General features: G+C 40.3%; 1 protein-coding gene across 9 annotated transcripts in view; it reads right to left on the bottom strand.

The window, feature by feature from the left end:
* SPOP (speckle type BTB/POZ protein) overlaps window positions 1-27,970 on the bottom strand; it is a 57,430-nt gene that overhangs the window by 8,326 nt on the left and 21,134 nt on the right. For all 9 annotated transcript variants that reach the window (XM_063300844.1, XM_063300842.1, XM_063300839.1 and 6 more), the window contains 5 exons: window positions 7,892-8,032; window positions 6,263-6,384; window positions 5,632-5,783; window positions 5,363-5,490; window positions 136-313 (listed from right to left, as the gene is read on the bottom strand). In XM_063300844.1, coding sequence (XP_063156914.1) covers window positions 136-313; window positions 5,363-5,490; window positions 5,632-5,783; window positions 6,263-6,384; window positions 7,892-7,969 — 658 coding nt within the window. In that variant the 5' untranslated portion in view covers window positions 7,970-8,032. The remainder of the gene's footprint in view (window positions 1-135; window positions 314-5,362; window positions 5,491-5,631; window positions 5,784-6,262; window positions 6,385-7,891; window positions 8,033-27,970) is intronic.

The following is a 27,970-nucleotide window of genomic DNA, read 5'->3' on the forward strand; positions in this document are numbered from 1 at the left end:
GACAAGAACCTCTTTCTTAAGAAACCATTTCCTAAAAGAGGGATAACTTGCCAAAAGCGTTGAGGCACAAGTCCAGGCAGCCAGCTTGCCACTGATCTGTCATCCTGTAACGCTTCGTGTTGTGTCAATACCAACCTGCTAATATGGCTTTGTGAGCTTGGAACTCCTGTCCTGCTACACACAGGCAGCAGTCCGTGAAGCGAGAGTTTTCCCAGAGGCCTCCCAACTCATCAGCCAAGCGGCATTCAGGTACCTTCACCATGTTCATGGAATTCTGGCCGGAGATATTGACAGAGTCCTGTACTACACTCACCTGCAAGGAAGTAGAGAAGGCCATGTTCTTTATAAAAGTACTAGTAGTAGAAGCAGAGAATCTAGAAGGGCTGAGCAAAAAAATCGATCAACACCAAATCCCAGAGTGATACAGACCTTTTTGTAAGAAAAACCCAGTAATGCAGACGAAACATCATGGTTCTCCTGCCCCCACTCCCCAAACAGTTGTCTATATGTGAGTTTACCACACTGAGATGAAGACAGATCATCAACCACTTTAGGACAGTATATGAAATAAATCTACACCACTGTGAGCTATGGGCATAGCACAGACACACCACAGAAAACACCTATGGAGCTTGCTGTAACCCCTTTCCCCCTCCCCTGCAAAAGTCCCATCAAGTCTTCTGTATGAAACAAAATGGCCACTTACTATATGGTGGATTCGTTCACACAATGCACTAGGTTAGGTAAAACGGGTTCACCTAATTTATGGTTTATTGTGTTATGGGAGCCTAGCTACTGTTTACCATTTTGTGTGAACAAGCCTTTCAATTTAAGCCATAGTACAGTTTGTTTGGGTGGAGCATACTGTGACAATATAGCAATTCTGTTTTGATATCCAGAGTTTAGCATGTTGGATGAATCTGACTGGTAAACTATCATGTGCGCAGACAAATGAAAATCCAATTTTCTGCTAGTTTTGGCCAAGTCCCCCAAATGTCTGGTCAGATGTGGATGTGCAAATCTTAAAATTCTTCTCTCCTGGGCAGCCTCTCAAGTGATAGCAGGCAGAACGCATCATGTTAGTGCCATAAGCAGCAGACTGTGTTTATCACTAGACATACACCTTCCTGGCCTGGCATAATCTGATGGTCCCCAAGCAAGAGCAAAACCCAGGCTCCAGTAATTGGAAGACTGAAATTAGACAGTGCAGAGACTCACAAATTAAAAGCTAATTCAGTTTTTAATACACACAGAGAAAAATATTCTCTCTGATCAAACCAAAAATCCATCTAGTCCTGCAGCTTGTGTTGCAGAGTAGTCAGTCTCTAGGAAGAACAAATTCAAAGCTTGGAAAGAAGAACTATTACCCCACTGTCGCTTCTCAGCCCAAACTGTTCAGACTCTATGAAAAGACAAGTGCCATGGTGACTACTAGCCATGGATTAATTTATAATTATGAAGAAATCTGAAATCAATCTGATGTTTCTTTAACAATAGTACAGTATACCCCAAGCAGCAGCTTTGGAAGTTACTGAAGAAGGCCCTGAAATGTTGTATCCAGCAACTCAGTTCTTGCCAGGACTGGATGAAAAAAACCTCATGTTTGCATTATTCTTCTTTTCATGGGCCATTTTACTGGAAGATAAAAGGAATAGTGACTAGATCTTCTATGGCACCAAAAGGAGCTAATTTGTATAGCCAAGTCTCTAGACAATGGTTCATTGTTCATGGAAATAATCCATATTTGCATTTTCTTTTTTTGAAGATGTTTCACTTTTAGAGGATAGTGGTAGTGGTACTATGTTCTTTCTTTAAGTAGCTTTAACCTTGGAGACTCAAATATTAATTATGAAGGTAAAATGCATTATTTGGATATTATAATTATTAAAAAAGCAGGAGAAACTATGAAATTATGACATATAGAAATAATTGGGTTTATTTATATTTCCAGAGCTCGCACCATAGATGTATAAAAATATTCTACAGGCATTTTTTGAGAATATGTAGCAACTGTAGAAATACAGAGTTATGTAACTGAAATCATGAAACTAAAAAGAGAATTTAGATAAAGTCAGCAAGAGTTCCTTGTGTCCTCCCCCAGAGTCATGGAAGGGGCAGCATCCCATGCTGCCAATTATATCTTCTGTAACAGAAAATGAGGCTACAGGCAGTGGAGCACATTGCTTTCTCCACTCCATTACACCACTGGATAAGGTACTGAGAACTGGTGGTGATACCTCCTCCATTTTCTGCTGCCCTCCCTGATCTAAATGATTGGATGAAACTGAGGGAGTAGATAATCCCCAGACATATCACAGAGCCTTTTTCTTTCACATAATACAATCCTGCAGTAGGAAAAAAAAAGGAAGTGGTACAATGGAAAGACAATGGGTAGAGAAATATATATTTTAACCTTTGATAAGACCTTTGAAATAATAGTATACTATAGTAAAATGAAATGCAAAAGGGAAACAAAACATTTAATTAATGTTGTTTATGATGTGAAGATAGTTTTGGGCTACAGAACAGGCTGTTTTGATAAGGAGGTACTATAAGAGTTTTTGCAAAAAGAAACTACTTAGAAATGATGCAGCATGTATTTTGAGCTTTGACCTCGTAATTTCCATGTATGTTCAATGCCAATTTTGATTATGTGTCTTCTGAATTAGACTATCCACTGTTCTGATTATAGAAATAGCCATACAGTTTAATTTAGCCAGTGAATCTATCTCAATCTTCTAAAGCAAGCATATCTAATTTTTTCAGCCTGTGAGCACACTCAGTGTTTTAGAAAAGCCATTTTAACAAAACAGCCGCCACAAAGATGTGGTAGAACTAAAAAATAGGACCACGTTTATAGAACAGCAAAATGATGAGGCCAAATATGCATTAATTATTATTTCAATTAAAATGGTTAAGCCTACTTCAAGTCAATCCCATGGTTTTATACGATTTCAGGACCAAATCCACATAGTTTCCTGACAGCAGTGTGGAAATGGCTTGCCACTGCATTCTTCCAAGGTACTCTTTCATTTTCCTTATTCTGGCTTCCCTGGGTGACTCCCATCCAAGTGCAAACCAGGCCTGACCAACAAAGCTTCTGAGCCCAGAAAAGGTCAGCCTTTGTTTTTCTTTACTGGGTGAAGCTGGGAAAATGTAATTGTTAGAGAAAGCTCATTAAAGGAGAGTGCTTTTTGTTTACTTGGAGTGGCTGCTTAGTCTTTCTTGGGTAAAGTGAGAGTAGGGCAACTTCTTAGAAAGTTTTTAGTTGAAAAGAAAAAATGTCTTGCTCGGTGTAGAATATGTTTCTCCATCCTGGTAACCTCTAGATCAGGGGTCCCCAATCCCCAGGCCACGGACCGATACCGGTCCATGGCCTGTTAGGAACCAGGCTGCACAGCAGGAGGTGAGCAGTGGGCAAGCGAGCAAATTTACAGCCTGAGTATTTACAGCCGCTCCCCATCGCTCACATTACCGCCTGAGCTCCGCCTCCTGTCAGAGAAAGCAAGCCCATTGGCTGCTATCTCCAAATGGAACGAAGAAAAAAGAATAAAAGGTCGGGAAAAAGAGGAAGTGCTTGAATCATCCCGAAACCATCCCTCTCCCAGGTCCATGGAAAAATTGTCTTCCACAAAACTGGTCCCTGGTGCCAAAAAGGTTGGGAACCACTGCTCTAGATCAGTGTGTCTCAACATGGCTGGCTAGGGAATTCTGGGAGTTGAAGTCCACATTTATTTGTTTGTTTGTCAATCAAGATTTGCTGCGGCCCATCTCCCCCCAAAGGGGGGACTCTGGGCAGTTTATAACCAGAATAAAACATTTAAATAACATAAAAAGTTTAAATACAAATATAATATTAAAATACATATAGTATAAAATCCAGATGATGAAGCTAGTTGGAAAAGTGCTCACATGCTAGTGGAAACATGTCTTAAAGTTGCTAAGGTTGAGAAACCCTGCTCTGGATATACTAACCTAATATCTCTAATTCTTAATCAGCATGACAGCTGCCAATGCTACTCTGGAAATTTTGGGAGTTGCTGTCTAACACATCTGAAGGGCACTAGTTTGGAGAAGGCTACAATAAAGTACCATATTATATTATTTTGGTTGTTTTAAAGTATACATGTTTTAGAATACAATTTACCTATTTACTGCACAATTTACTCACATGGCATGTGGAAACAGTCATACAAAAGTGTATTTTTTTAGTTTTTTTAAAATATAAATTTCAATTTCTCTTTCTCTTTCTCTCAAAATACCCTGTGAGTACCATAGTGGTGTAACTATCTCAAGTGTTTTGATTTTAACCTAAATAGAGACAAAATTCAGCACTGAAGGGATAGTGATTCCAAATAAAAGCTTTATATGTGCTCAAACTTCTATCATCAAAATCCATGGAATTTAAAAGCCTGTGATTTTGGCTGGATTGCATCCAGCAGTCTCTGCAGTCATAGGTAGCAGTCCGTCCTGCTTATTAAACCAAAAGATTCGTGGAATACAAAAACTCTGACTCCTTCCTCCTTGACACAGTAACCACATCCCTCTGCATGCTCATGGGACCCAGACAGTAAAATGGAAACTTCAAGCAAATGCAGACCAACGGCCTTCTACAATCAGGCATGAGGTCGAGCCAGTGAACAACCTATCAGCCACAGAAGAACTTAAGTAAGCAATCAAACCTTTTCCCAGCAAAAAAAATAGCTTATAGGAAGCAGGGGCATTCATGTAGCCTCTTACTTAACCAAGCGCCATCAAGTCAGCAGCGCAACAACCAAAACAAAAACATCAAAACTCTATTTCCCCTAAAGAGAAACAGTTGGGGGTACCTGCAGCTGGAGGGAATTAGCAGAGCATATAGCATAACACCTACGTGACCAAAACAACCTCCTCAGCAGCAACAATCAATCAATCAATCAAATGTTTCCTGTCTGTGAGTCAAGTCTGGATTTCTAAACTCACATGCTTGTCAAGAAAAGCTTAAGACAAGGGTTTTGGTTTGTTGCCTCTGAACACTACCTGGAAGCTGCAGCTGGTACAAAATGCAGCAACATGCCTGCTGGTGGGTGAGAGCCACCAGTGCCATATCATACCATTTCGTAAGGGATGACTTGGTTGCCAATAGGCTTCCAAGTACAATCCAAAATGCTGGTGGTGACCTGTGAACCCCATCATGGCTTGGCACCTAGGTATTTCAAGAACCAACTCCTCCGGGAAGAACTGACCCATCCAGCACATTCAGCCACAATGGAGATATTGAAAGCTCCACCCCCAAAGCCCAATTGTAGGATGAACAAGTTGGATTTATGACAGGAGCTGAGACAACAAACAAACCATGGTCCTCCACCACATCTTTCCTTACCTCACAGAAGAGAGTGAGCTTGTCATCTGGAAGGAGCCCATTCGCCTCATCCAGAAGAAAATCTCTTCTAATAAATTTCTTGAATCCCCAGTCTTTGCCTTGCACAAACCGATAGGCTCTCTGGCTCTCTGGCAACATACAAAGAGGTTGGCATTTAAAAAAAAAAGAAGAAAAAGAAATTTCAAGATACACAAAATAGAAGTCTTTATTTTCTGCTCTGTTTGCATATGATGAGTAAAATTTAAGTACCAGCTACTAGCTATGCATACCCATTGCTTTTGTTTCTTCTCCTTTTGCATTCAGAATGGAGAACTTGAATTTGGCTCGGACTTCACTCTTTGGACAGCTGACCAGTAACAGGTAGAGTGAAAGATAATCTTTACTTTCTTCATCCAAGCCCTTTGGGTTCACACGCAAACACCTGCAAAAGCAGAAAGACCATGCTCATTTTCTCTATGTAAATCATTCAACTATACCAGTTAAGCAGTGAATCTCTACACACAGATAGTTTGTTTTCTTGTGAAAAATCATACCCTGGAACACAAAGGCTGATAGTTTTACTACATTTACTTCATTTTAGTTTGCATTTACTACATACTATTAAACATTTTGATTTCTTGCAGCTGATCATAGTGCTGAGCCACACGTACAAATGGATAACTAAGATTCAATAGTAAATGCCACACTTTCTTTCCTTAATCATTTCAAAACCAACTCTATGAATCCAGTCTTTTACTATGACATTTTACAGACGACAGTTCTGAAACAGAACATTAGCAACTTCAGCAACGGCTCCAAATGAATGTGAGGCTAAGGCATAACTCTAAACCCAGCTCTGAGAACCACTCTCTATGAATGTACCCTCTGCTGTTCCCTATCTGGCATTTTGGTGGCCCTTACCATTTCAATTTATCATTAGCTCCTGATGAAAATGTTGAACTTTTGATGACCTCGCCCATTTCCTCCCGACAAAAGCTGAAGTTGTTGATGGTCCACATGTAGGAAAATTTGACCACTTTAATCTTTAAAAAGAATGGGGGAGAAGGGAAATATTGGCTAGCAACTTACATACATTGTTATAAAGAACAAGAACCAAAACGAATCCCCCAAATCCCACTGATATTAGAGAACAAAAAAAAAAATAAACTCAATTCTCTTGAAATATCATAAATAATGCTCACCCAAGAAACTGTGATCTGTACTTATCAAAGGCTTTCTACAGCACTTCTATCCTTGTCCCTCTCCATCAGAAGTGAGGAGGAAAATTATTTGACCTATAATTCATTGGCAAGGCTATTACATGGCCCATACCAACTTATGTAGAAGACGCAGGAGTGTGTCTATTTTCAGAAAAGATTTGCTACTGCTGAATTCTTTTACAGGTGGTCTTTAACAACTACTCGTTCAGCAACCATTCAGTGCCATCATAACATTCAAAGTTATGATGGCATTGAACGAGGGGGACTTGTGACCGGTCCTCATAGTTGCAGCCATCACAGCATCCCTGAGGTCACGTGATCATGATTCAGGCACTTGGCAACCAGCTTGCAATTACAACAGTTGCCGCATCCTGTGGTCATGTGATTGTCATTTGTGACCTTCACTGCCAGCTTCTGACAAGCCAGCAGGAGGTTGCAAATGGCATCACATGACTGTGGGACACTGTGACCATGTGGGTTTCGCCTAATGCCAGCAACTGGGACTGCCCAAACTGCTGTTTTAAGTTGGTACAGTCATGTGACATCATGCTTTATGGCCACATCACTTAGCGATCGAGTTCCTGGTCCCAATTATTGTCGGTAAATGAGGACTACCTGTACTTGCATTCATGAGGAGTAGAGTCTAATTACAACATATTATTAATACATGCACAGAAAATTGCAGCATACCAAGTGCTAACATCACAGCTAGTATGTATTTTTTAATGGCTAGGGATAACAAATACAGTGAAATGTCAATGTTAAGATGAAATATAAAATGCAAACCTATCAGATTGGACCCTTCCTGTTTCAGTGGGAAAGTATATTTGTGTAATTTATCTGTTCCAGTTATGAGGCCCTCAAAAGACGCTATACAAGACAGAAATGTGCCTAAAATATTATTAATCTGATCCCCATTTGACTTTGTTGGGCTGATACTGTATGTTAGCCATTCTAAAACTGATATTGTTGGAAAAACAGCAACAACAATGAAAAAGCTTCATTTCATGCTCTGCAAGTGTGCTTTTCATGAATTTCCAGCAATCTTCATCGCATTATATATGCCAAAGATGCTTTGGATCAGGACCATCAGGCGACAAAGCAAACTCAACAACAAGGTTACCATCCAACCCTAAGAAGCCTGGCAAGAGCAACATATGAATTTGGGAATTCCACACTTTCCCACATCATATTTATCACTATTACAATTGGCAGGATTATCAAGTATCAGTCACTGTGCAAAACACTTGCTTGAGTCCAATTCAAAGAGAGGACAATAAATGCCAGCTGATATACAGTCATTAGTTGATATTCCAAACTGCAGGCCTACTTGAGTGTAACACCAGCTCTCTGCAACAGGTCCACTTGACATCTCTGCCGGAGGAGGAGGACTCGGTACCCTTGACATCGCCAGTTTGGAGGTCAGACAGGATTTCACAGATTAAAGAAATGTGTGTATGTAATCTTCACCCTGATTGCACAGGAAGTGGGAAGGGGGAGAGAAAGTTAAAAATATGCAGCAATTCTGTTTATTTCTGTTTGCACAGCAAGATACTGAGGTTAGTTTACAGTGTTTCAGTTGTGTAATACCTAATCACTTCCTTCTTGCTGTGTTTTTGTATGAAATGTACACTTCATTCTACATGTGTTATGCTAGGTTGTTACACCTAATGAAATACCATCAAGATCTGGCTGGCTATTCCACAGGCCTGGGAAAGTGTTCCAATTTTCAGGTCCCTAAGATTTTCCTCTAACTTACTTCTATGCTACATTTACCATCCTCATTTGAAGAAAGAAGAGCTTTCATCCAAATAATACCTGTGGGCCAGGAGGTCAACTTCTAACCACAAAACTGAGACAAAGGCTATTTAAAGGAAGAGTCACTCTCACCTGAGAACAATGGCTCTAGAAAAATGGATGTGGAGTTCATGGATGGAGTGCTTCCTCCATCCTTGGCCACCAACCATGTTTTTCCCAATTCCTCACTCTTTCTGAGGTAGAACTAGTGATGGTGACCTTTTCTCCCTTTCTGATATCAAATTCCCTACCCTTCTGTTATCAAATTCAGGGTTGTCTTCCTTTGTTGTAAGCATTTCCATGTTGTAAATCCATGGAAGGAGGGAAGACTTTGCAGTATTTACTCTGACACCAGATTACAGGTCAGTATGACTTTGCCTTAGAACTGAGGAGATAAGAGATTCACCAAGGTCACACAATGCAATCCATGAACTGAGTTCCAGTTAACAGTGCTGCTTCTTAACAAGTTGGCTATCAACTCAAACAACAAAATATACTTACAGCATCTCAAGACAGCTAAACAATTCAGGTAAGAGCTATGAGAATAAGCACCTAGAAAAGTGAATATATTTTGGTTGACTGAAGTAAAAGAAGAGGAGGGAAAAATAATAGCATAGATGTTGGGTACAAGGCCTACCCTTTCTATGTATATATGACAGCATGCAATAACTTTATCACGTTCTAGTTTTTCAATGCAGGTTGGCACTTCTGATGACTAACCAATCATCAAAAAGGCTTTGACTTAAATAGCAGCCTCATAAAATCCAACCTGCACTAGAAACAAAATCATGTTGGACTTGGGCATATGGGATGTATTCATGTAACGCTGCAGTGGTCACCAAATTTTGGCTCACACCCTAGCTCACACTGGGCATCATGTTAATCAGAGGCATCCAGCAATAACTGTTGCTTTTTTTGTGCCAAAGCAAAAAAGACAGATGTTACATGACAAAGAAAGTAAACCTAAAACTGTTACCATTACTGCTTAGTAACTTGTCTCTTTCTGAAAAATAATGGGATTATACGTATTTCTCATACTTTTAATTTATTATTCAATTTTTACATAACCCATGGTTAAACATAATAAAATAATTTGGTTTAGTAAATCAGAGCTGGGTGACATTTGAGGCCAGGAACCTTACATGGGAATGATGTGGTGATGTCATCTGAGAGGACAGTACATAATATTCAGTTTTTTTTAAATATTCAAAGGTTTATGGGGGGGGGGAGATAATAAAATAGGTACATTAAGCCAACTGGAGGCTGAACACCTATACAGTTACTTCATTTTTAAAAAGCAGAAATTCATACTACAATAAATACCAATCCAATCTATTGCCAAATTTCAGCAGGAAAATGTGAAGGGATCCTCTGGAGATTAAAAAAAAGAATGGAATCATATCTGAGTGTGGGTGGCCTCCTCTTATGTAAAGGAGTCCTATGCAAAGCTCTTTCCGCCTACCCAAACTGCAGCACATTTTATAGCACTGTAAATTGAACCAATGCGAAATGAATCCTCTTTGGCCGAAGATTGATTTTAACAGGCTAATTCAGGAGCATTGCCAGTTCCTACTGCATCCACAGTACACCCATGTGTATCATCAAGCATATTTGTGAAAACTCACTGCACAGTGCAGAAAAAAGTAGGCAAAGGGAAAAGGCCCTTGACTCAAGGAGTTTAGAATATGAATTCCACTGGCAGATGAGAGAACAGACAAAGGTGTAAGAATAGCCAAAAATCGCCGGGCTCCTATATGGACTAAATGGAAACGCAATTTCTCTGAAAGGAAAAATTAATGTAGCATTGCAAATAATAACGGAAAAAAGGCTCCCTATCCTATCCTGCAATCATTCTCCCACACTTTCCAACCCTGCAAGATACATTTCTAATGGCTTGGCTCTATGGAAAAAAAGCATATTGTATGGCAGAAGTTGGCCGCAGGGCTACTAGCTTAGGGGTACCTGATGTCTGTTCCAGGTAGAAGGTGAATGGGAAAAAGTATGGCTGGATTCATGCATTTTAGATGTGTTGGTCAATGGCTGAGCCCAGCCACACACACACACTTTTGAAAAGTCTGCGCAGACAAAAAATTGTTTACTCCCTTGTACAGGCAGCTTTTAAAATGCTCCCTATATCCAACACCACTTTCTTACTAACCTGCAGAACTATGTACAGTTTGTTCACTAAAGATTTGTTCAGAATATCAGCAGAATCTTACATGAGCAACATACAGCAAACTCTCTATCCCCTGGACTCCGTAACACATTTGCTGTCAGCAGCTGGCAAGATGTACGCATCCACCAGCCCATCAAACTCGAATTTTTTTTAAAAAATCAAGAATATTGCCACTAACATCAGAAGTGTGAGAGATAAGCTAAGAAAAACAGATGTTACCACAGAACTGTGCTGGAGGGTGGGGGAAAAAAGAAAGGAGAAAAAAAATGTTGCTTTTGGAAAGCAAGCTTAAATATTTCAGGCCCCTCCAATCTTGGTGGGGAGGGGGAGACAGGGAATTCTTGTTACCTTTTCCAATATAATTTTTAACACTTTCTATTTTGCATGACTCTCACATAAAACCCATCTTTTCTAAATGGAAAAAAAACCCCAACCACCTTAAATAACAGACATACAGTTGGTGACATTTCTCTCTCCTACATTTCATTATCAAAAAAGCTGGGCATATGATTAATCAACATTTGCACAATTTTCAAGGCATTAACAAAGCAGATAATGCAACAATTCAGAATATTTAGCAGAACTAGGCTTCACACTCCCATATCAACTTTAAGTCTTCAAACCATTTCCCATTAATTCTCTACACTAATACAAGGTAGAACTACACAACCCTTAACCAAGTGTCATTGTTCCACCAACAACTTTCATCACCACATGTATGTCTTCTAATTCTGACACTTCATCTGTGATTATCTTGCACCTAACTGCCACGTGAACTGCAGCTTCACTGTTACTCACTTATGCCTGCAACTAACCTATCATTTCAGAGGTCAGTGAGACCAGACTGCCCGCTTTTCCTCATTTCCACACCGCTAACCCCACCTAGTCAAAGAGCAGGGCTTGCTAGTACCTAAGTCTGCTATCTCCAAGTGTTTCTAATGACATTGGGAGCCAGTGTTTTATACACATTAAGTGTAATTTAATTTCTACATCCATAAACAAAATGTAGGAAGAAGCTACAACAAGGATGAATAACCTGTGGTTTTCCAATTATTGCTGAACTCCCAAAAGCCCAGCCAGCACAGCTAATGGTGAGGAATGAGGGTAGCTGTAGTTCAGCAACATCTGGCCTACAAAGAAGATACAAAGGCATAAAATACATGACAATTACACAATTTGATGTGGGTTGTTCAGTTTTGGTTTCAATGGTTATGTGAACTCAACCATTGTGGTTTGTAAACTATGACTTAAGACTTAGTGTGCAGCCTGAACCCATCTGATTAAGTCTATTCAATAAACCATAAACAAACCATGGTTTAGCATAACATGTAAACTTACTCAGATATACTTTTTATGATGGCATCACAGCCATTTATACTCTGCTTTTCAAGCCAAAAACCTTAACATAAGAACACTGCTGGATCATGTGTAAATCCAGCATTCTGTATCACAGTGGCCAACTGGATACATTTGGAAAGCTCATAAGCCTGGACTAGAGAGTGATAACCTTATTCCACTGTGGCTTCCCAGCAACCAGCATTTAAGGCAACTGCCTAGGATTCAGGAAATAGTAAAGAACCATAAATAGTAGTAGCCACTGATAGCTTGATGCTCCATAAATCTGTCCAGTGCCCTTTTAAAACTCTCCAAATTGGTTGCCACTGCATTGTGTGGGGTGAAAAATCCTTCTGTGGTTCTTGTATCTCCCTGTATTTACTTTAAATGGATGACCTCAAGTTCTAATGCTGTGAGAGGACAAGAATTCTTCACATTAACTGTACCATGAATATTTGGTATCTATCATGTCTTCCATTACGCTCCTTAAAGAGTGTCTTTCCTTATATGGGAGCTATTCCAGTCCCCTAATCATTTTAGCTGCATCTTGTTTGTAACTTTACTAGCTCTGTAGCATCCCTAAGGTGCAGTGGCCAGAACTGTACACAGTCCCATCACAGATTTGTGAATTTTGTCTATTTATAGGAGCTGCATATTACTTTGACACTTTCAATGAACTGTCGGTTATGACTCAAGGACCTTTTCCTTGATCAGTCACTGCCAGTTGTCAATTTCATGAGGATGTCTGCCCTCTTATCCCAGGCAACTGAGTTTGCTGAGGAACCTCTGGTAAGAATACTTTGTCAGAGGCTTTTAAAAAGTCAAAATATTCCGTATCTGCTAGGTCACCCTTATCTAAATGCTTTCTGGTGCATGCTAAAATCTAGGTTAGTGAGACAAGGTTTAACTTTGTAGAAGCCATGTTGCTTCCTTTCCACCAAAGCTCATTCTGTGCTTATTTTCCTTTTAGTATTATTTTCGACTTTTTTCCCCTAACAGATACGAATCCAAACTAACCCATAGTTTCCTGCATCAGGGAAAATCAGGGTTCACAATGGCTGTTTTCTAAACCACAGGAATAGACTGACTGACTGACTGACTCTATCTATCATTTTTCCACCGCCCATCTCAACAATGACTTCAAGCTCTTTGGTGGATACCAACTGGACCTGAGGAGTTATTTATTTGTAGTTTGCCAATTTGGCTTATAATGTCATATCTCACCGCCTATGTCAGTTCATCTGATGTCCTTCCTGAAAAAAAAACAGCTCAGGCACAGGAATCTATCCTACATCCTTCCCAACCCCCACCAAAGTCAACAGCAAAAATTTATCCAATTTCTTTGCTAGTTTCCTATCCTCCTTTAGTACATATTTAATAACCCTGCTATCCAATGTTTGCCTTAATGTTCTTTTTCACGTGCTCCTCAAATATTATTTTCGGTAACTCTTTTAAGACTGCTTATATATCTTCTGGCAGATTCTACATTTATTTTGTTTTCCTAATTTGGGCAAAAGCCTTCCCCTCTCTTCCCCCTCCTCTCAAAGGAAGGCTTCTTGCCTTTAAGGGCATCACTGTTTCTGTTCAGCTCTGATTCTCATCTGATTCCAGTCTCTTCCTGGATTTTGTGGTATTCTTCCTGATCTGAGGTACACATGCTAGCTGAGATTATAATGGCTCTGAAAGCTCTCCAAGCATTATGGAAAAAACCTGACCCTCTTGACTCCCCCTTTCAACTTTCTTCTCACCAATACTTTTCTTTTCTTGGAAAGTTTGTTCTTCTGAAATCAAATGTCACCATACTCATAGGTACCGCTTTGGCGGGCAGGTAACGGCATTCCATTTAGTCATGCTGGCCACATGACCACGGAAGTGTCTACGGACAAACGCCGGCTCTTCCGCTTTGAAATGGAGATGAGCACCGCCCCCTAGAGTCGGACACGACTGGACTTAATGTCAAGGGAAACCTTTACCTCAACCTTCTTAGTAAACATCCACTTGCATGCATATCGATTAAAGTATTATGATTGCTGTTCCCAAACAATTTATTGTTGGAATTTTTGAACAAAATTTGGGGCACTACTTAAAATCAAGTCCAGGGTTGCATCTCTACTTGTTCGTTCTCTGAATAGCTGTTTAAAGGAACAATCATCTATTGTATGTAGAAATTTGGACTCATCATGTCCAGAACATGCCTTTTCACAGTCTATGTAAGGGTGAACGAAGTCATTACTACTACTTTACGGATACCAATCTAATTTTTCAATCAGAAAATATTTTGTTTCTTGGATATCAGGTTTGTATGTGTGTAATAGCACATCCCTAGGACTAATTTGGAGACTGATATGAACACCACTGTGACTCAGTAAGTGTTTCCCCTATTTGTAAGCCATTCTTTAGGGGACTATGTGCCTTCTCTGATATACAGGGAAACTCTGCTTCTAGTATGCCCTTCTCTTTCTTCTTTTATAGAGGTTATATCCAGAGATATTTGTACCCCATTGGTTATTTCCGTTCTATTAGGTTTCTGTAATACTAGCTAATCTATGTTTTTTCCAGCACCAGGCACTCCAACTCTCCCATCGTGGCCCAGAGGCACCTGCTATTTGCATATAGGCACTTAAAAAGAGCCTGATCCTTGGATTTTTATTTATTTGTAAGCTGCCTCCCTCACAGTGACCCTGGGCAGTTTACACAATATGGTTTAAACATCAAATAACAAAATAACAGAAAGGCAGACATTTCTTTGGCATGTACTTTTATCCTTCTGACCTTGTAGTTTTCTTGACTAATTATAGCCATTTCTAAGATACACATGGTTCCCCTCTGAACAGTTACAAAATTCCTTCTAGAGGTGATTTTTCCCATATTGGAACTCCTTTTGTCTTGTTGACACTCCCACGAGAATCCATTTAAAAGCTCATCTGCTACCATTTTTATACTATGTATAAAAGAATATAACCTGTGACTCACAGATCTAACCCCCCTCCTCCTGGCATTGTTGTCTCATCCCTACATTGAGATTATTCAACTCTGCCTAATTGGCCCTATGCATGGAACAGATAGCATTTCCAACAAAAGCACAATGGCAGTCCTAAATTTCAACAATCCAAATTTTGTCTCCCAACACTTTCTGACTATGGCATTGGTGCCAGAGTGAACATATAGTGACTCTTCCCCAGCACTACTTACTGGAGCATCTAGATTGTTTGTGATGTCTGTAACCCTAGCATCAGGAAAGCAAATGCATCATGCACTTGGCATGTCCAGCACAAAGTGCTAGTCTTCTTTTGGGGAAGGAGGTAAGAGCTATCTCTTCACCCTTTAAATACTGTGCAAGAGAGCCTTTCCCTCCTCCTTGAAGAGATGTCCTTCTACCCCAAAATCATTTCTTGCAGCTACTGAGGCATCACAGCTGCTGAGGCATCAGAAAGTGAGATCTGCTGCCTTATCTCTGAAGGTCTCTATCACCAACCTCTGCCTCTCCTATTTCCTCCAGCTCAAGTATATTGGTCTTAAAGGAATGAATTTGCTTCCTAAGAGCGAGGAGCTCACTGCAGGAATCACACACCCATAACTTTTATCCAATGAAGAGACAGATAGATGTATGATATTTGGAGCAATACCACTGTGGGTTATATAACTGCCTATACGTAGTTATTTGTTAGATTGATGCTTAATTTGTGAGTCAATTTCATTCTTAGTAGTAAAGAAATATTGATGCTTTATCAGTTGGGGTTCTCTTGTGCTTGGAAAACTAGCTTCATAAAGGAATTTACAATAAAATTGTACAAAATCAATACAATTCAATTAAAATAAGTAAAACTGGTAAAAACAACAAAGGTTTAAAACTGAGAAATCTAGTATAAAAAATAAATGCCATGGAAAACCTTCTGAAATAGAAATGTCTTCAGAATATATGAAAAAGAGAAAAATTTGACAAATTGTACAATTTTAGGGCTACCAAACATGTTCCCACTTCTGGTGTCTGCCAATCTGATCTTCAGGGATCTCTGATGCCTGTCTCAAACAAATTATGGTCATGGGGACATAAATGGTTGCCAAAACAAATGGGGACTAGGAGAAGGTTAGGGCTTCAAAAGTCGGTACTAAGATTTAAAGCTAACCCTGAAATGGATGGGCAACTAATATAACTAACTGAAACATGTGTAAATGTGTACCAGTACTTTAATATTGCCAATGTCTGGGCAGACATATCCTGACCCAATCAAATTTTCACTCTATGTTTAGTAATGGACCCACATAATTTGCAGAACAATAATTAGGTCCTGATGTAATAGACAAACGAATAAACCATTTAAAACATGCTGTTTCCAGATACAGTTCTTTTGGTAAAGCCAATGAAGTTGGTAAAAAAAAAACATTTTTGGCATCGAAAAGTAACTACTGGATCTAAGGATATACCCAAACTAAGGTTCTGAGTTTTCAAAGGAGATAACAGCCCGTTTCAAATCAGCTGTTTATCTCTTGACTGTTCAGTGTATGAAATTAAATTGCTGACTGCACAATGTTTCCTATCGTCAGGTGCTCAAAAGTATTCATCCTGTTTACCTTCATAATAACCCTGTGAAACAGGTCATGATTATTTTCATTTTACAAAACAGAACCTGAATAAGGAGGAAGTGCTTTAAAAAAGGCAAATAGAGATCCGACTACTTTAACCTGATTTCTCTATAGCCAATTTCAGACAGCCAATACAGTTCCTTTTTGCACTAGAAATTTCTGTTTTTCCAAATTCAGCCTCTTCCCTCTCTATCAACATCTCTGCTGCCAATGAGGAGAATGCCTACAGATGAAATCTGATGGAAGATTCAGTATTTGATTTCACTACATGATGGATTTAGTGGTATCAGTGAAAAATGTTTGTATACAACTGAGTCTTGATAACTGGCCAATTTATATACCCCCATGAAAAAATACGTCATGAAAAAAATGGGTAGCTCTCAGCAAAGTGCAAAGAAAAGTTAGTGTCAACTAACAGAAGGTGTTGAAAAACATCACAGACAAATCTGCACATACTGTAGAGAGCAAGCCAATAAGAGTATTATCAATACAATTCTGAATTGCCAAAAGAAAATTAAATAGATTTTTCAAAAGGCAACAAAGCTTTCAGAAACTCAGCAGATATCAAGATTAGCCTAGTACAGAGAGATTAACATCATGCTTCTTCTTCTTCTTCTCTCTCTCTCTCTGTGAAAAAAAGATTTCATACATAACCCTCAGATTTCACACACTATTACATCACGGCATCAAACTACAACTTCGAAGGAATCATTCATTTGATTTTTCCTGTGGAGAACTCTTCAAAAGCAGCAGTACTAGCCTTTTATGCACCATTCTGATACACAATTTATGGACACTTGCTGTGATTCAGCAATGAAGAAACAGAACTTGTATAAGCTCAGAGGCTAATCTCCTTGTACATCCAAGGCTCCAAGTGTTTCATGGTGCTGGTGAAGAGTTCCAACCATGGCTGAAAATCTTCATATGTGAGATTTCTCCATCCCAAATCCCAATACATATTCAAAGAGTTGATGCACCACACTAAGCCATAATGTTTATCTGACTTTAACTCAGCATTATAAATGAAACTGGGCACAGTGGCTTGTTTAAAAAATCATGGTTAAAGGTACAGTACTATGTCAAATCCACTCACCCACACCAATTTGGATTGCAGCCCTAAAATCCTGTAGCTTTTGCTATGTTTACTACCAATGATGGAAGCTGAAATCAAAAACATCTGGAGGGCAAAAGGTTGCCTATATTTGGACAATATTTTATATCTGGACATAAAATCCACAGATGAAACTCTAGATCAAGGTAGCAAATACAGTGATTGTCTGCACTTACATACTTTAGTCATACAGGCTCTCAATTTGAAGCGTTTATGCCCCCCTGAATGGGGCCCAAAGGCAAAGCAACCTGGTGTATCTGACTGAACTGAGTGTCCATATGACCATTGTATTTTGTTGTTGACAAAATGGGCAATAATGGGCCATCACTGCATGGGTCATGCAGAGAGGGCATGCTGCGGACCCCGTCCGCAGGAGAATTCCATCTGGCGGGGTCCAGGAGGCGGGCCTTCTCTGCAGCAGCTCCTGCCCTTTGGAACACCCTTCCCCGGGAAGTGCAGTTAGCCCCCTCTCTTCTGGACTTCAGAAAACAGCTGAAAACCTGGTTCTGTCACCATGCCTGGAGTGGGGAGAGGAAGAGCCGCTCTTGGGGTTGGTTGGTTCCCTAGTCCTGCCGGAACGGTTCTTGTCCCCTTTGGGTGGAATTAGATCTGCCATCACTTGGATTTTATTACATTTTATATTTATATTTATTGATATTATTCTGATTTTATTGAATTTTATACTGTTTTACTGTGAACTGCCCAGGGTCCCCCAAGTGGGGGAGATGGGCAGTAATAAAAATACAATAAATAAATAAATAAAATGTTGACGACAAAATGGGCAATAATATACTAAAACAGAACCAGCACATTTTCAAGTGCTTTTAATGTGCAGATAAAACAAATGTAAGTCTTTGTTATGTGGTATAAAAGTAAATGCTTATTTAAGCCATTTTTGCTCCCTTGATTTTCCATTGTTGGCCTCGACTTACCACCACAATTGGGACTGGAACTTCCATTGCTAAGCGAGACAATTGTTAAGCCACACCTGATTTTATGACTTTTGCCACAGCCGTTAAGCAAATCACTGCGGACATTAAGTGATTCTAGCTCCCCCCATTGACTTTGCTTGTCGGAAGCTGGCTGGGAAGGTTGCAAATGGCTATCACATGACCCCAGAATGCTGCAATTGTAGTGTGAGCCAGTTGCCAAGTGCCTGAATTTTGATCATGTGATCACAGGGATGCTGTGATGGTTGTAAGTTTGAGGACTGGTCACAAGTCACTTTTTCCAGCGCCACTGTAACTTCGAATGGTCGCTAAACGAATGGTCGTAAGTCAATAAGTACCTGTACAACCACAGTAAAATTCGGGCAGCGTCTCCAGAAAATCTTAGAGTAGGGAGGAAAACGATTCACACTGTGCCGTGATCAGGACTGTTCCAAGTACAATGCTTCACCCACCTTCTCTGTTCTTCACATCTATCATCCATCAACCTGTATATGTAAATAAGCATACCCCTTTATTCTTCCTCACTGAGGACAGAGACTACCAAATCCTTATTCTTAGGTTTTCAATCTCTGAAAGACAGCAAACTATCCGTAGCAAGCAAATGAAGTACTTCGTAATACAGTACAGAATATGCCGGTTTTGAACAAATGTAATAAGATCCAGTTTTCAAAGTAATTTATGTGCCAGGCCCACTCTGAGTTGGGAGCATGAGCTGGAAAGTCACAGAGGAATTGAGGGTTCAAGGGTAACTGCAAAGAGAATAGATAATATGAGCAGCCCTTCTTCATGTATGAGACAAGGAAAGCAATTTGAACTTGAATGCGAGGAACTTGATGAATGAACTTGAATGCGAGGAAGTTCAATTACACTGACAATGTTTAGTGTTTGGATTTTTACATTTACTTTCACTATTTTAAATTACAGAACAGGTTCTGGTTCTGGTAATTACTTTTAAATTTAAACTGAGCCCCACAATGAAAGGAAAAACAGAAATATAAAATATCCGATTCCATACTTACCACTGTGCTTCTTCAGCTGATAAAAGAATAGATTCCACTACTACAACAAACAGGATTGGAAAAATATGTACAAGTCCAGGTTGACAGGGGTTTAGGCACCTGGGAATTTCCAACCAAAATGCTGCCTGCTATACAGGTTGCCAATTATATTAGTCAACAGAAGCCCCTATTTGTATGCCAGTTTTCTATGTGTTTACTTCCTTTGCAAACTGACAACTAACCTCCTGCTAATATTCCCAGCATGGTCCGCATATCTTAATCATGTCATTCTCTTGCGATTTTTTTTATTTTTAATATGCAGCCATCTACTTTAAATTAAAGATGGCAGAATATAGCAGATCCAGTAAACACAGAACCAGTAGCCTGGTGATTGTGCTCCTAAGATCATGCTGCCAAGAGCCAGGAATTTAGAATATAAGTACAGATTGTACCTACTTAATAGACGTTTCTTAAGTTGGAAAAACTAATTACTTACCTGTGACTGGAATTCTTTGAGTGGTCGCCTATGTACAAGTATGCTCCTGCAAAGAGCCTGCTCAGAATCTACCAGAAATTAAAGAATTCTTGGTGGGAGTCCCATCTTCCTTGCATATCATACATAACTAGACATGTATGGCTCCTTCTGGACTCCTCAGTTCCTGAGACCCACACAGCAGAACCATAAAGGAACACAGATGTCCCTAAGCGACATGAGGTAGGAGGGCAAGACGAGCAAATTCACAGATGATCACTCAAAGAATTCCAGCTGCAGGTTATTAACCTGTTATTAACCACAATCTCTACAATTCACACAGAAGGGGGTGTATCTAGTTTATTACATAGAGAAGAGTCCCACAGTCATAAGGTGATTAAATAAAGGATTACTCTCTCAAACACTGTATTTCTCTGACAGGAAAGACAGAGATGATAACACTGACTGAAAGTAGACAGCTGAGCTGAAATAACTGGCAAAGTTCTAGTAGAGAAATTCCATGAAGGAAGGCTTTATTTTTGTCCAAGCTTGACAAAGGGTTCCTACCTAGTTGCATAAAAAGCTCTCACAGAGGCCTTATAAGAAGCCAGGGAGACCTCCTTTACTTTGGCTCTGACAGGATTATCAGACAACCAGGTTCTAGGTGGTACACCAGGGGGATCTGTTCTGCCCCTGTTGCAGAAGCTTGGACATTAGCAGTTGTCCAGAAATGCGTAAGATCAACATTGGTGTTTATTTATTTGTGTGATTTATATCCAGACTTTTGTTCAGGAGCTCAAGGTGGCATACATTGTGCTTCCTCCTCCTATTTTCCCCCACAATAACTCTGTAAGGTAGGTTTGGCTGAGAGGAAGTGACTGGCTGAGGGTGGACTAGAACCTGGGTCTCTGCACTCCTAGTCCAACACCTCAGCCAATACGTCATACAGGACAAAGCTGCAGGATGGAGTCTGGGCAGTTTGATCTCAGAGGAAGCTTTCAAAAGCTTTGAGTGCCCTCAAACCAGTAATAGATCCAGCCCACTGATATGCTGCAACGCCTCCAGAACATAGGGATGAAGAGGAGCTCCCTGCCTGGACAGAGATGCCTCAGTAATGCAGGCCTGAATCAGGGAGGGAAACAGAAAGGCTACAGCCAAGCCTTGATGAGATCATCTATGTTAATCATTGACATAAAGCGGGAAAAATATAAAGCTACCTGGCACTGAATTTGAAGGGAAGGTGTGCATGTACCAAATCTGTAAGGGGCAAATCTAAAGATGGGTGAAACACAGAAATAGTTGGGAGGACAACATAGTCCTCACTCCCATTGCTGAGAAGATATACATGGTAGAAGGAAAGTGATTCTCCTGGAAGCATAGATATTGCCCCTGAAAGCCATCAGACTTCAGTGAGGAACTTTATCAAAGGCTTTTTGGAAATCCGAGCGAACTGTTCTGATAGGATTACCCTCATCTATAGTATGTGTATATAAACACTCTCAAAATCTCAAAAACCTTGGTGACACAGGATTTATCTTTGTAGAATCCATGAGTTTCCTTTAAAAAGGCTTGTTCTTCTCTATGGTTCATTGTTTCTTCTCTGATGACTATTTCCAGCAATCTACCTAGAACATACATTAACCTAACCAGTCAATTTTTTTCCCTTTTTATAGCCAAAAGGTAACATCCAGGAAATGCTAGCAGTCTGAAGATAGCTGAAGGAGCTACAAAAGCTTCAAAATCTGCTGCTTAACAACTTGCCCCAAGACTGGCTCCCAAATACAATGAATGATTGCAATGAAGGTGTTTAGCAAATGTCTGCAGGGTCTATGGCAGTCTGTTGCATGTCCTTCCTGAAAGCTGAATGGGGATAAAGACTGCCCATCCAAGGAGGGACATGTATTTTCTTCCCTGCCAGAGTAAACCTAGTCAGGCAAAGGAAGTAGCAGCTTGTCACCTGATCTCCCTTTCCATGGACAAACAAGTCAATCAACAGCTATTAAGCATGATAACTAAAGGAACTTGAAAGTTCAGAGCCAACACCCAGATACTGAAGACAGACAAGATCCGGTTACCTCCATCAAGACCCTAGATTTGTGAGCTTTGAGGCCTTGAGCTGCTATGGGTAGGAGCTCTGGCCTAATTGAGTAAGTTAACTCTGTAACATTCTTACACTTTTACAGGATGTGGATGACAATCACGTATGCTCAAATTTTATAAAGCTACTTCAATAGCAAGAGAATCTGCTTCAGAGGATTGCTTGTCACTAGAGAAAGAAGATACAGTTCTTGGTCTGTTCATGTCAATATTTGCCTGTTAGATCCCTCACCAGATTAGTTCATAAGGTTATCTACAGATTCTGTCTTCTAATGATCTCTCTGATTATTCTCTTTTGCAGGTGGAATTCTCATCACCATAAAGGAGGAGGAAGCAAGGTCCTTGCTTAGGAAAACTGTTGTTGGACTCAACTGATGTTAACAACTGTTGGCTAGTGTCCAATGGTTGATACTTTGTGTTGTTTATTCATTTAGTCGCTTCCGACTCTTTGTGACTTCATGGACCAGCCCACGCCAGAGCTTCCTGTCGGTTGTCAACACCCCCAGCTCCCCCAGGGACGAATCCATCACCTCTAGAATATCATCCATCCATCTTGCCCTTGGTCGGCCCCTCTTCCTTTTGCCTTCCACTCTCCCTAGCATCAGCATCTTCTCCAGGGTGTCCTGTCTTCTCATTATGTGGCCAAAGTATTTCAGTTTTGCCTTTAATATCATTCCCTCAAGTGAGCAGCCTGGCTTTATTTCCTGGAGGATGGACTGGTTTGATCTTCTCGCAGTCCAAGGCACTCTCAGAATTTTCCTCCAACACCACAGTTCAAAAGCATCGATCTTCCTTCTCTCAGCCTTCCTTATGGTCCAGCTCTCGCAGCCATATGTTACTACGGGGAACACCATTGCTTTAACGATGCGGACCTTTGTTGTCAGTGTGATGTCTCTGCTCTTAACTATTTTGTCGAGATTTGTCATTGCTCTTCTCCCAAGGACTAAGCATCTTCTGATTTCCTGACTGCAGTCAGCATCTGCAGTAATCTTCGCACCTAGAAATACAAAGTCTTTCACTGCTTCTACATGTTCTCCCTCTATTTGCCAGTTATCAATCAAGCTGGTTGCCATAATCTTGGTTTTTTTGAGGTTTAGCTGCAAGCCAGCTTTTGCACTTTCTTCTTTCACCTTCATCATAAGGCTCCTCAGTTCCTCTTCACTTTCAGCCATCAAAGTGGTATCATCTGCATATCTGAGGTTGTTAATGTTTCTTCCAGCGATTTTAACTCCAGCCTTGGATTCCTCAAGCCCAGCATGTCGCATGATGTGTTCTGCGTACAAGTTGAATAGGTAGGGTGAGAGTATACAGCCCTGCCGTACTCCTTTCCCGATCTTAAACCAGTCCGTTGTTCCGTGGTCTGTTCTTACTGTTGCTACTTGGTCGTTATACAGATTCTTCAGGAGGCAGACAAGATGACTTGGTATCCCCATACCACTAAGGGCTTGCCACAATTTGTTATGGTCCACACAGTCAAAGGTTTTAGAATAGTCAATAAAACAGAAATAAATGTTTTTCTGAAACTCCCTGGCTTTTTCCATTATCCAGCGGATATTGGCAATTTGGTCCCGAGTTCCTCTGCCTTTTCTAAACCCAGCTTGTACATCTGGCAATTCTCGCTCCATAAATTGCTGAAGTCTACCTTGCAGGACCTTGGGCATTGCCTTACTGGCATGTGAAATGAGTGCCACTGTTCGATAGTTTGAACATTCTTTAGTGTTTCCCTTTTTTGGTATGGGGATATAAGTTGATTTTTTCCAATCTGATGGCCATTCTTGTGTTTTCCAAATTTGCTGGCATATAGCATGCATTACCTTGACAGCATCATCTTGCAAGATTTTGAACAGTTCAGCTGGGATGCTGTCGTCTCCTGCTGCCTTATTAGCAATGCTTCTTAAGGCCCATTCAACCTCACTCTTCAGGATGTCTGGTTCTAGCTCACTGACCACACCGTCAAAGCTATCCCCGATATTGTTATCCTTCCTATACAGGTCTTCCGTATATTCTTGCCACCTTTTCTTGATCTCTTCTTCTTCTGTTAGGTCCTTGCCATCTTTGTTTTTGATCATACCCATTTTTGCCTGGAATCTACCTCCAATGTTTCTAATTTTCTGGAAGAGGTCTCTTGTCCTTCCTATTCTATTGTCTTCTTCCACTTCCACGCATTGCTTGTTTAAAAATAATTTATCTCTTCTGGCTAATCTCTGGAATTTTGCATTTAGTTGGGCATATCTCCCCCTATCACTGTTGCCTTTTGCTTTCCTTCTTTCTTGGGCTACGTTTAGTGTCTCAGCAGACAGCCATTTTGCCTTCTTGGTTTTCGCTTTCTTTGGGATGTATTTTGTTGCCGCCTCCTGAACAATGTTGTGAACTTCTGTCCATAGTTCTTCCGGGACTCTACCTACTAAGTCCAGTCCCTTAAATCTATTCTTCACCTCTACTGCATATTCCTTAGGAATATTAGTGAGCTCATATCTAGCTGATCTGTGGGTCTTCCCTAATCTCTTTAGTCTGATCCTAAATTGTGCAAGAAGAAGTTCATGATCTGAACTACAGTCAGCTCCAGGTCTTGTTTTTACCAACTGTATAGATGTCCGCCACCTTTGGCCGCAAAGGATGTAGTCAATCTGATCTCGGTGTTGTCCATCTGGTGAAGTCCATGTATAAAGCTGTCTCTTAGGTTGTTGGAAGAGAGTGTTTGTTATGCAGAGTGAGTTGTCTTGGCAAAATTCTATCAGCCTATGTCCTGCTTCGTTTTGTTCACCCAGGCCATGCTTACCTGTAATTCCAGGTGTCATTTAACTGCCCACCTTAGCATTCCAGTCTCCTGTGATGAAAATAACATCTCTTTTAGGCGTGTTGTCCAGTAGGTGCTGCAGATCCTCATAGAACTGCTCTACTTCAGCTCCTTCAGCATCTGTGGTTAGGGCGTATATTTGGATCACTGTGATGTCAGATGGCTTGCCCTGAATTCGAATTGAGCATTCTGTCGTTTTTTGGATTGTATCCAAGCACTGCTTTAGCCACTTTACTATTAATTATGAAGGCTACTCCATTTCTTCTGTGGTCCTCTTGTCCACAGTAGTAGATCTGGTGGTCATTTGATGTGAAGTGGCCCATTCCAGTCCATTTCAGTTCACCGACGCCCAAAATGTCTATCTTTAATCTTGACATCTCACCAATAACCACATCCAATTTGCCCTGGCTCATAGATCTTACATTCCAGGTTCCAATGGCGTGTTGATCCTTAGAACATCGGATTCGCCATTCACCACCAGCACCGTCCTTTCGGCTTTGAGCTAGCTGCGTCATCACGTCTGGGGCTAGTTGAACTCATCCTCTGTTCCTCCCCAGTAGCATTTTGACCATCTTCCGACCTGGGGGTCTCATCTTCCGATGGTATACCGACATATCTCTGGTTGTACTGATCCATTTAGTTTTCACGGCAAGAATACTGGGGTGGGTTGCCATTACCTTCCCCAGGGATCACATTTAGTCTGACCTCTCTGTCATTACCTTCCCATCTTGGGTGGCCCTTCACAGTTTAGCTCATGGCATCATTGAGGTGCTCAAGCTCCAGCACCACAACAAGGTAACGATTCTTTGCTGAAGGATTGATACTTAGTCAAGCTAAAAAATTAGAGCTGCAGCTCCAGGTGCAGCCCATAGATGAACAGATTACTTTGATCTTTCCCAAACTCAGTGTAGATATGAATATGGCAGGCAGATGTCCTTGACCACCTTGTTCAAAAAACAGAACTGGAAAATAGAGGAACATTAACTCTTTTGTTACTCCTGGAACTTTCAGCAGCTTTTGATCATTACTGTTATCTTGTAGGAGTATCTGGGGGATCTGAGAGTTATTTAACATCTAATGAAGTGGATGGGAAGGATCATTTGCAGGTTTGGAGATAGTTGTCATCAGTATGCTGATAGTACTCAGATATATTTCTCATTTTCTGTGGACTCAGAATTGGAAGTCACCAAAGTCTCAATGTGTCTCCAAACTACAAAGAACTCACTAAATGAGTGAACAAGGAGAGCTCACAGGAGTTTGACAATGCAGTTTAGGGAGCAGTCCAGAGCAAATTGTTTAAGTTATGAATTTATACATGGCTAAATTCAGCCTGAGAAAGAAACAAGAGGAAATACAACCCTTTAAAGTGATATGCCTTCATAAAACTAATGAATAAACAGCAGTATGATTTACAAAGCTTGTAGTATGTTGTGTTCCTATCTTAGAACGACCTGGCATATATTTGTAGCAGCCCTTGAAAGAGATACTGGAAGACTGGAGCAGTAAGTGGTCACAACTGGTAAGAGAAGATGAAGATTTATCTATTCAAAGGAAGGAGAGTCTACAACAGAAACTGCCAGTGGAAACAGCTTTTCATAAGGAAGACAATCTAACAAAGGAAGAAGCCCAAAGGACAAGAATGACAAACAGATGTACAAGATACTCTGCACCACTGGACTTCTGAAATTGTTTTAAGGCCCTTGCAGAACAAGAGATAGGACAGGCTACATTATTGGAGTATACCAACCATCTATGAGGGATGCTGTACTAATAGATTCCTGCACTGGGCAGGAGGTTGGACTAGGTGATCTCCAAGGCATCACACCTTCCAAAATCAAACCACAGATCTTTCAGAAGCATGAAGTAGTAGTAATGAGAGATTTCAATTATGCCACCATCTGCTTGGAAACAAGTGTGATCTTTAGACAAAATTCCTAATTTATCTTAATGATAAACTGCCTCATGTATATCAGGTATATCATGTTCCCCTGCAGTCTTCTCCAAGCTAAACATATCCAATACCTCCAACTGTTCCTTATAAAATTTTCCTTCCATTATCATCTCAGTTGTTCCTCTCTAGACGTACTAGATTGTCAATTCCTTCCTAAAATGTCCAGAGCTGGACTGCATTACTCTAAGTGTGGCCTGACCAACAGAGAGAGACATTATTCTTCTATTGATGCAGCACAGGTCTGCACTTTTTTTTTTTTGCAGCTGTATCACACTGTTGCTTCACATTCAGCCTGTGATCCATCAAAACAGCCAGATCCTTTTAACACGTGCAGTTACCCAATATGACCTCACCTATCCTGTATTCATGCCTTTAATTATTCCTATCCAAATGAAAGTCTTGGCACTTGTTCGTGGTGCACTTGCCCCTGCACCTGTTCTCGGCCATTATTCCAGCTTGTTAGGATCTTCCTGAATCTCCATACTGACCTCTAAGGTACACTAAGCAGTTCCAACTCTACAATTCTATAACTGGATGTTGGAGAAAAAGCTGAAGTTGAACCCCAATTAGATAGGGCTAGTAAGGATTCTGCAGGCTGGTCTTCAGGACTTAGAAAATATACCCGTTCTGGGTCAGGTCCCATTTCCCTTTAAGGAACAGAGTTGCAATCCGGGGTTTCTCCTGGATCCAGTGCTGATGGCTGACAATTAGATAATATCAGGAGAGCTTTTTTATTAATTTCAATTGGTGCAAAGCAGGTGCTTATTTACCTGTAAATTTGGTGTTGGTGACTTACACATTAATAATCTCAAAGCTAGGCTACTGCATCAATGCTATCTTTGAGGACTATTTTCTTATATAGGGGAATACAAAATGTTTCAAATGTGAACTTTTTTGAATTTGAAACTATCCTGAAGTGAAAACACTTCTAAAAGATTTAAACAGCCTGTTTCACACTCAAGGTTTCTGAATTGCAAAGTGATGTTCAAAATACTGTAGATACAGAAAAGAAATGGGATGAATTCATTCCAGCAGGATTTGTTCACTAATACTAGCTCTTCTCTGAAAAGTAAAATAATTTACTTAAGAAAAAAGGTCGTCAAATGGTTTTAGTTAATTATGGTATTTTATCATTTTTCAG

This window comes from Candoia aspera, chromosome 4 (assembly GCF_035149785.1).
Source record: "Candoia aspera isolate rCanAsp1 chromosome 4, rCanAsp1.hap2, whole genome shotgun sequence".
Taxonomy (NCBI): domain Eukaryota; kingdom Metazoa; phylum Chordata; class Lepidosauria; order Squamata; family Boidae; genus Candoia; species Candoia aspera.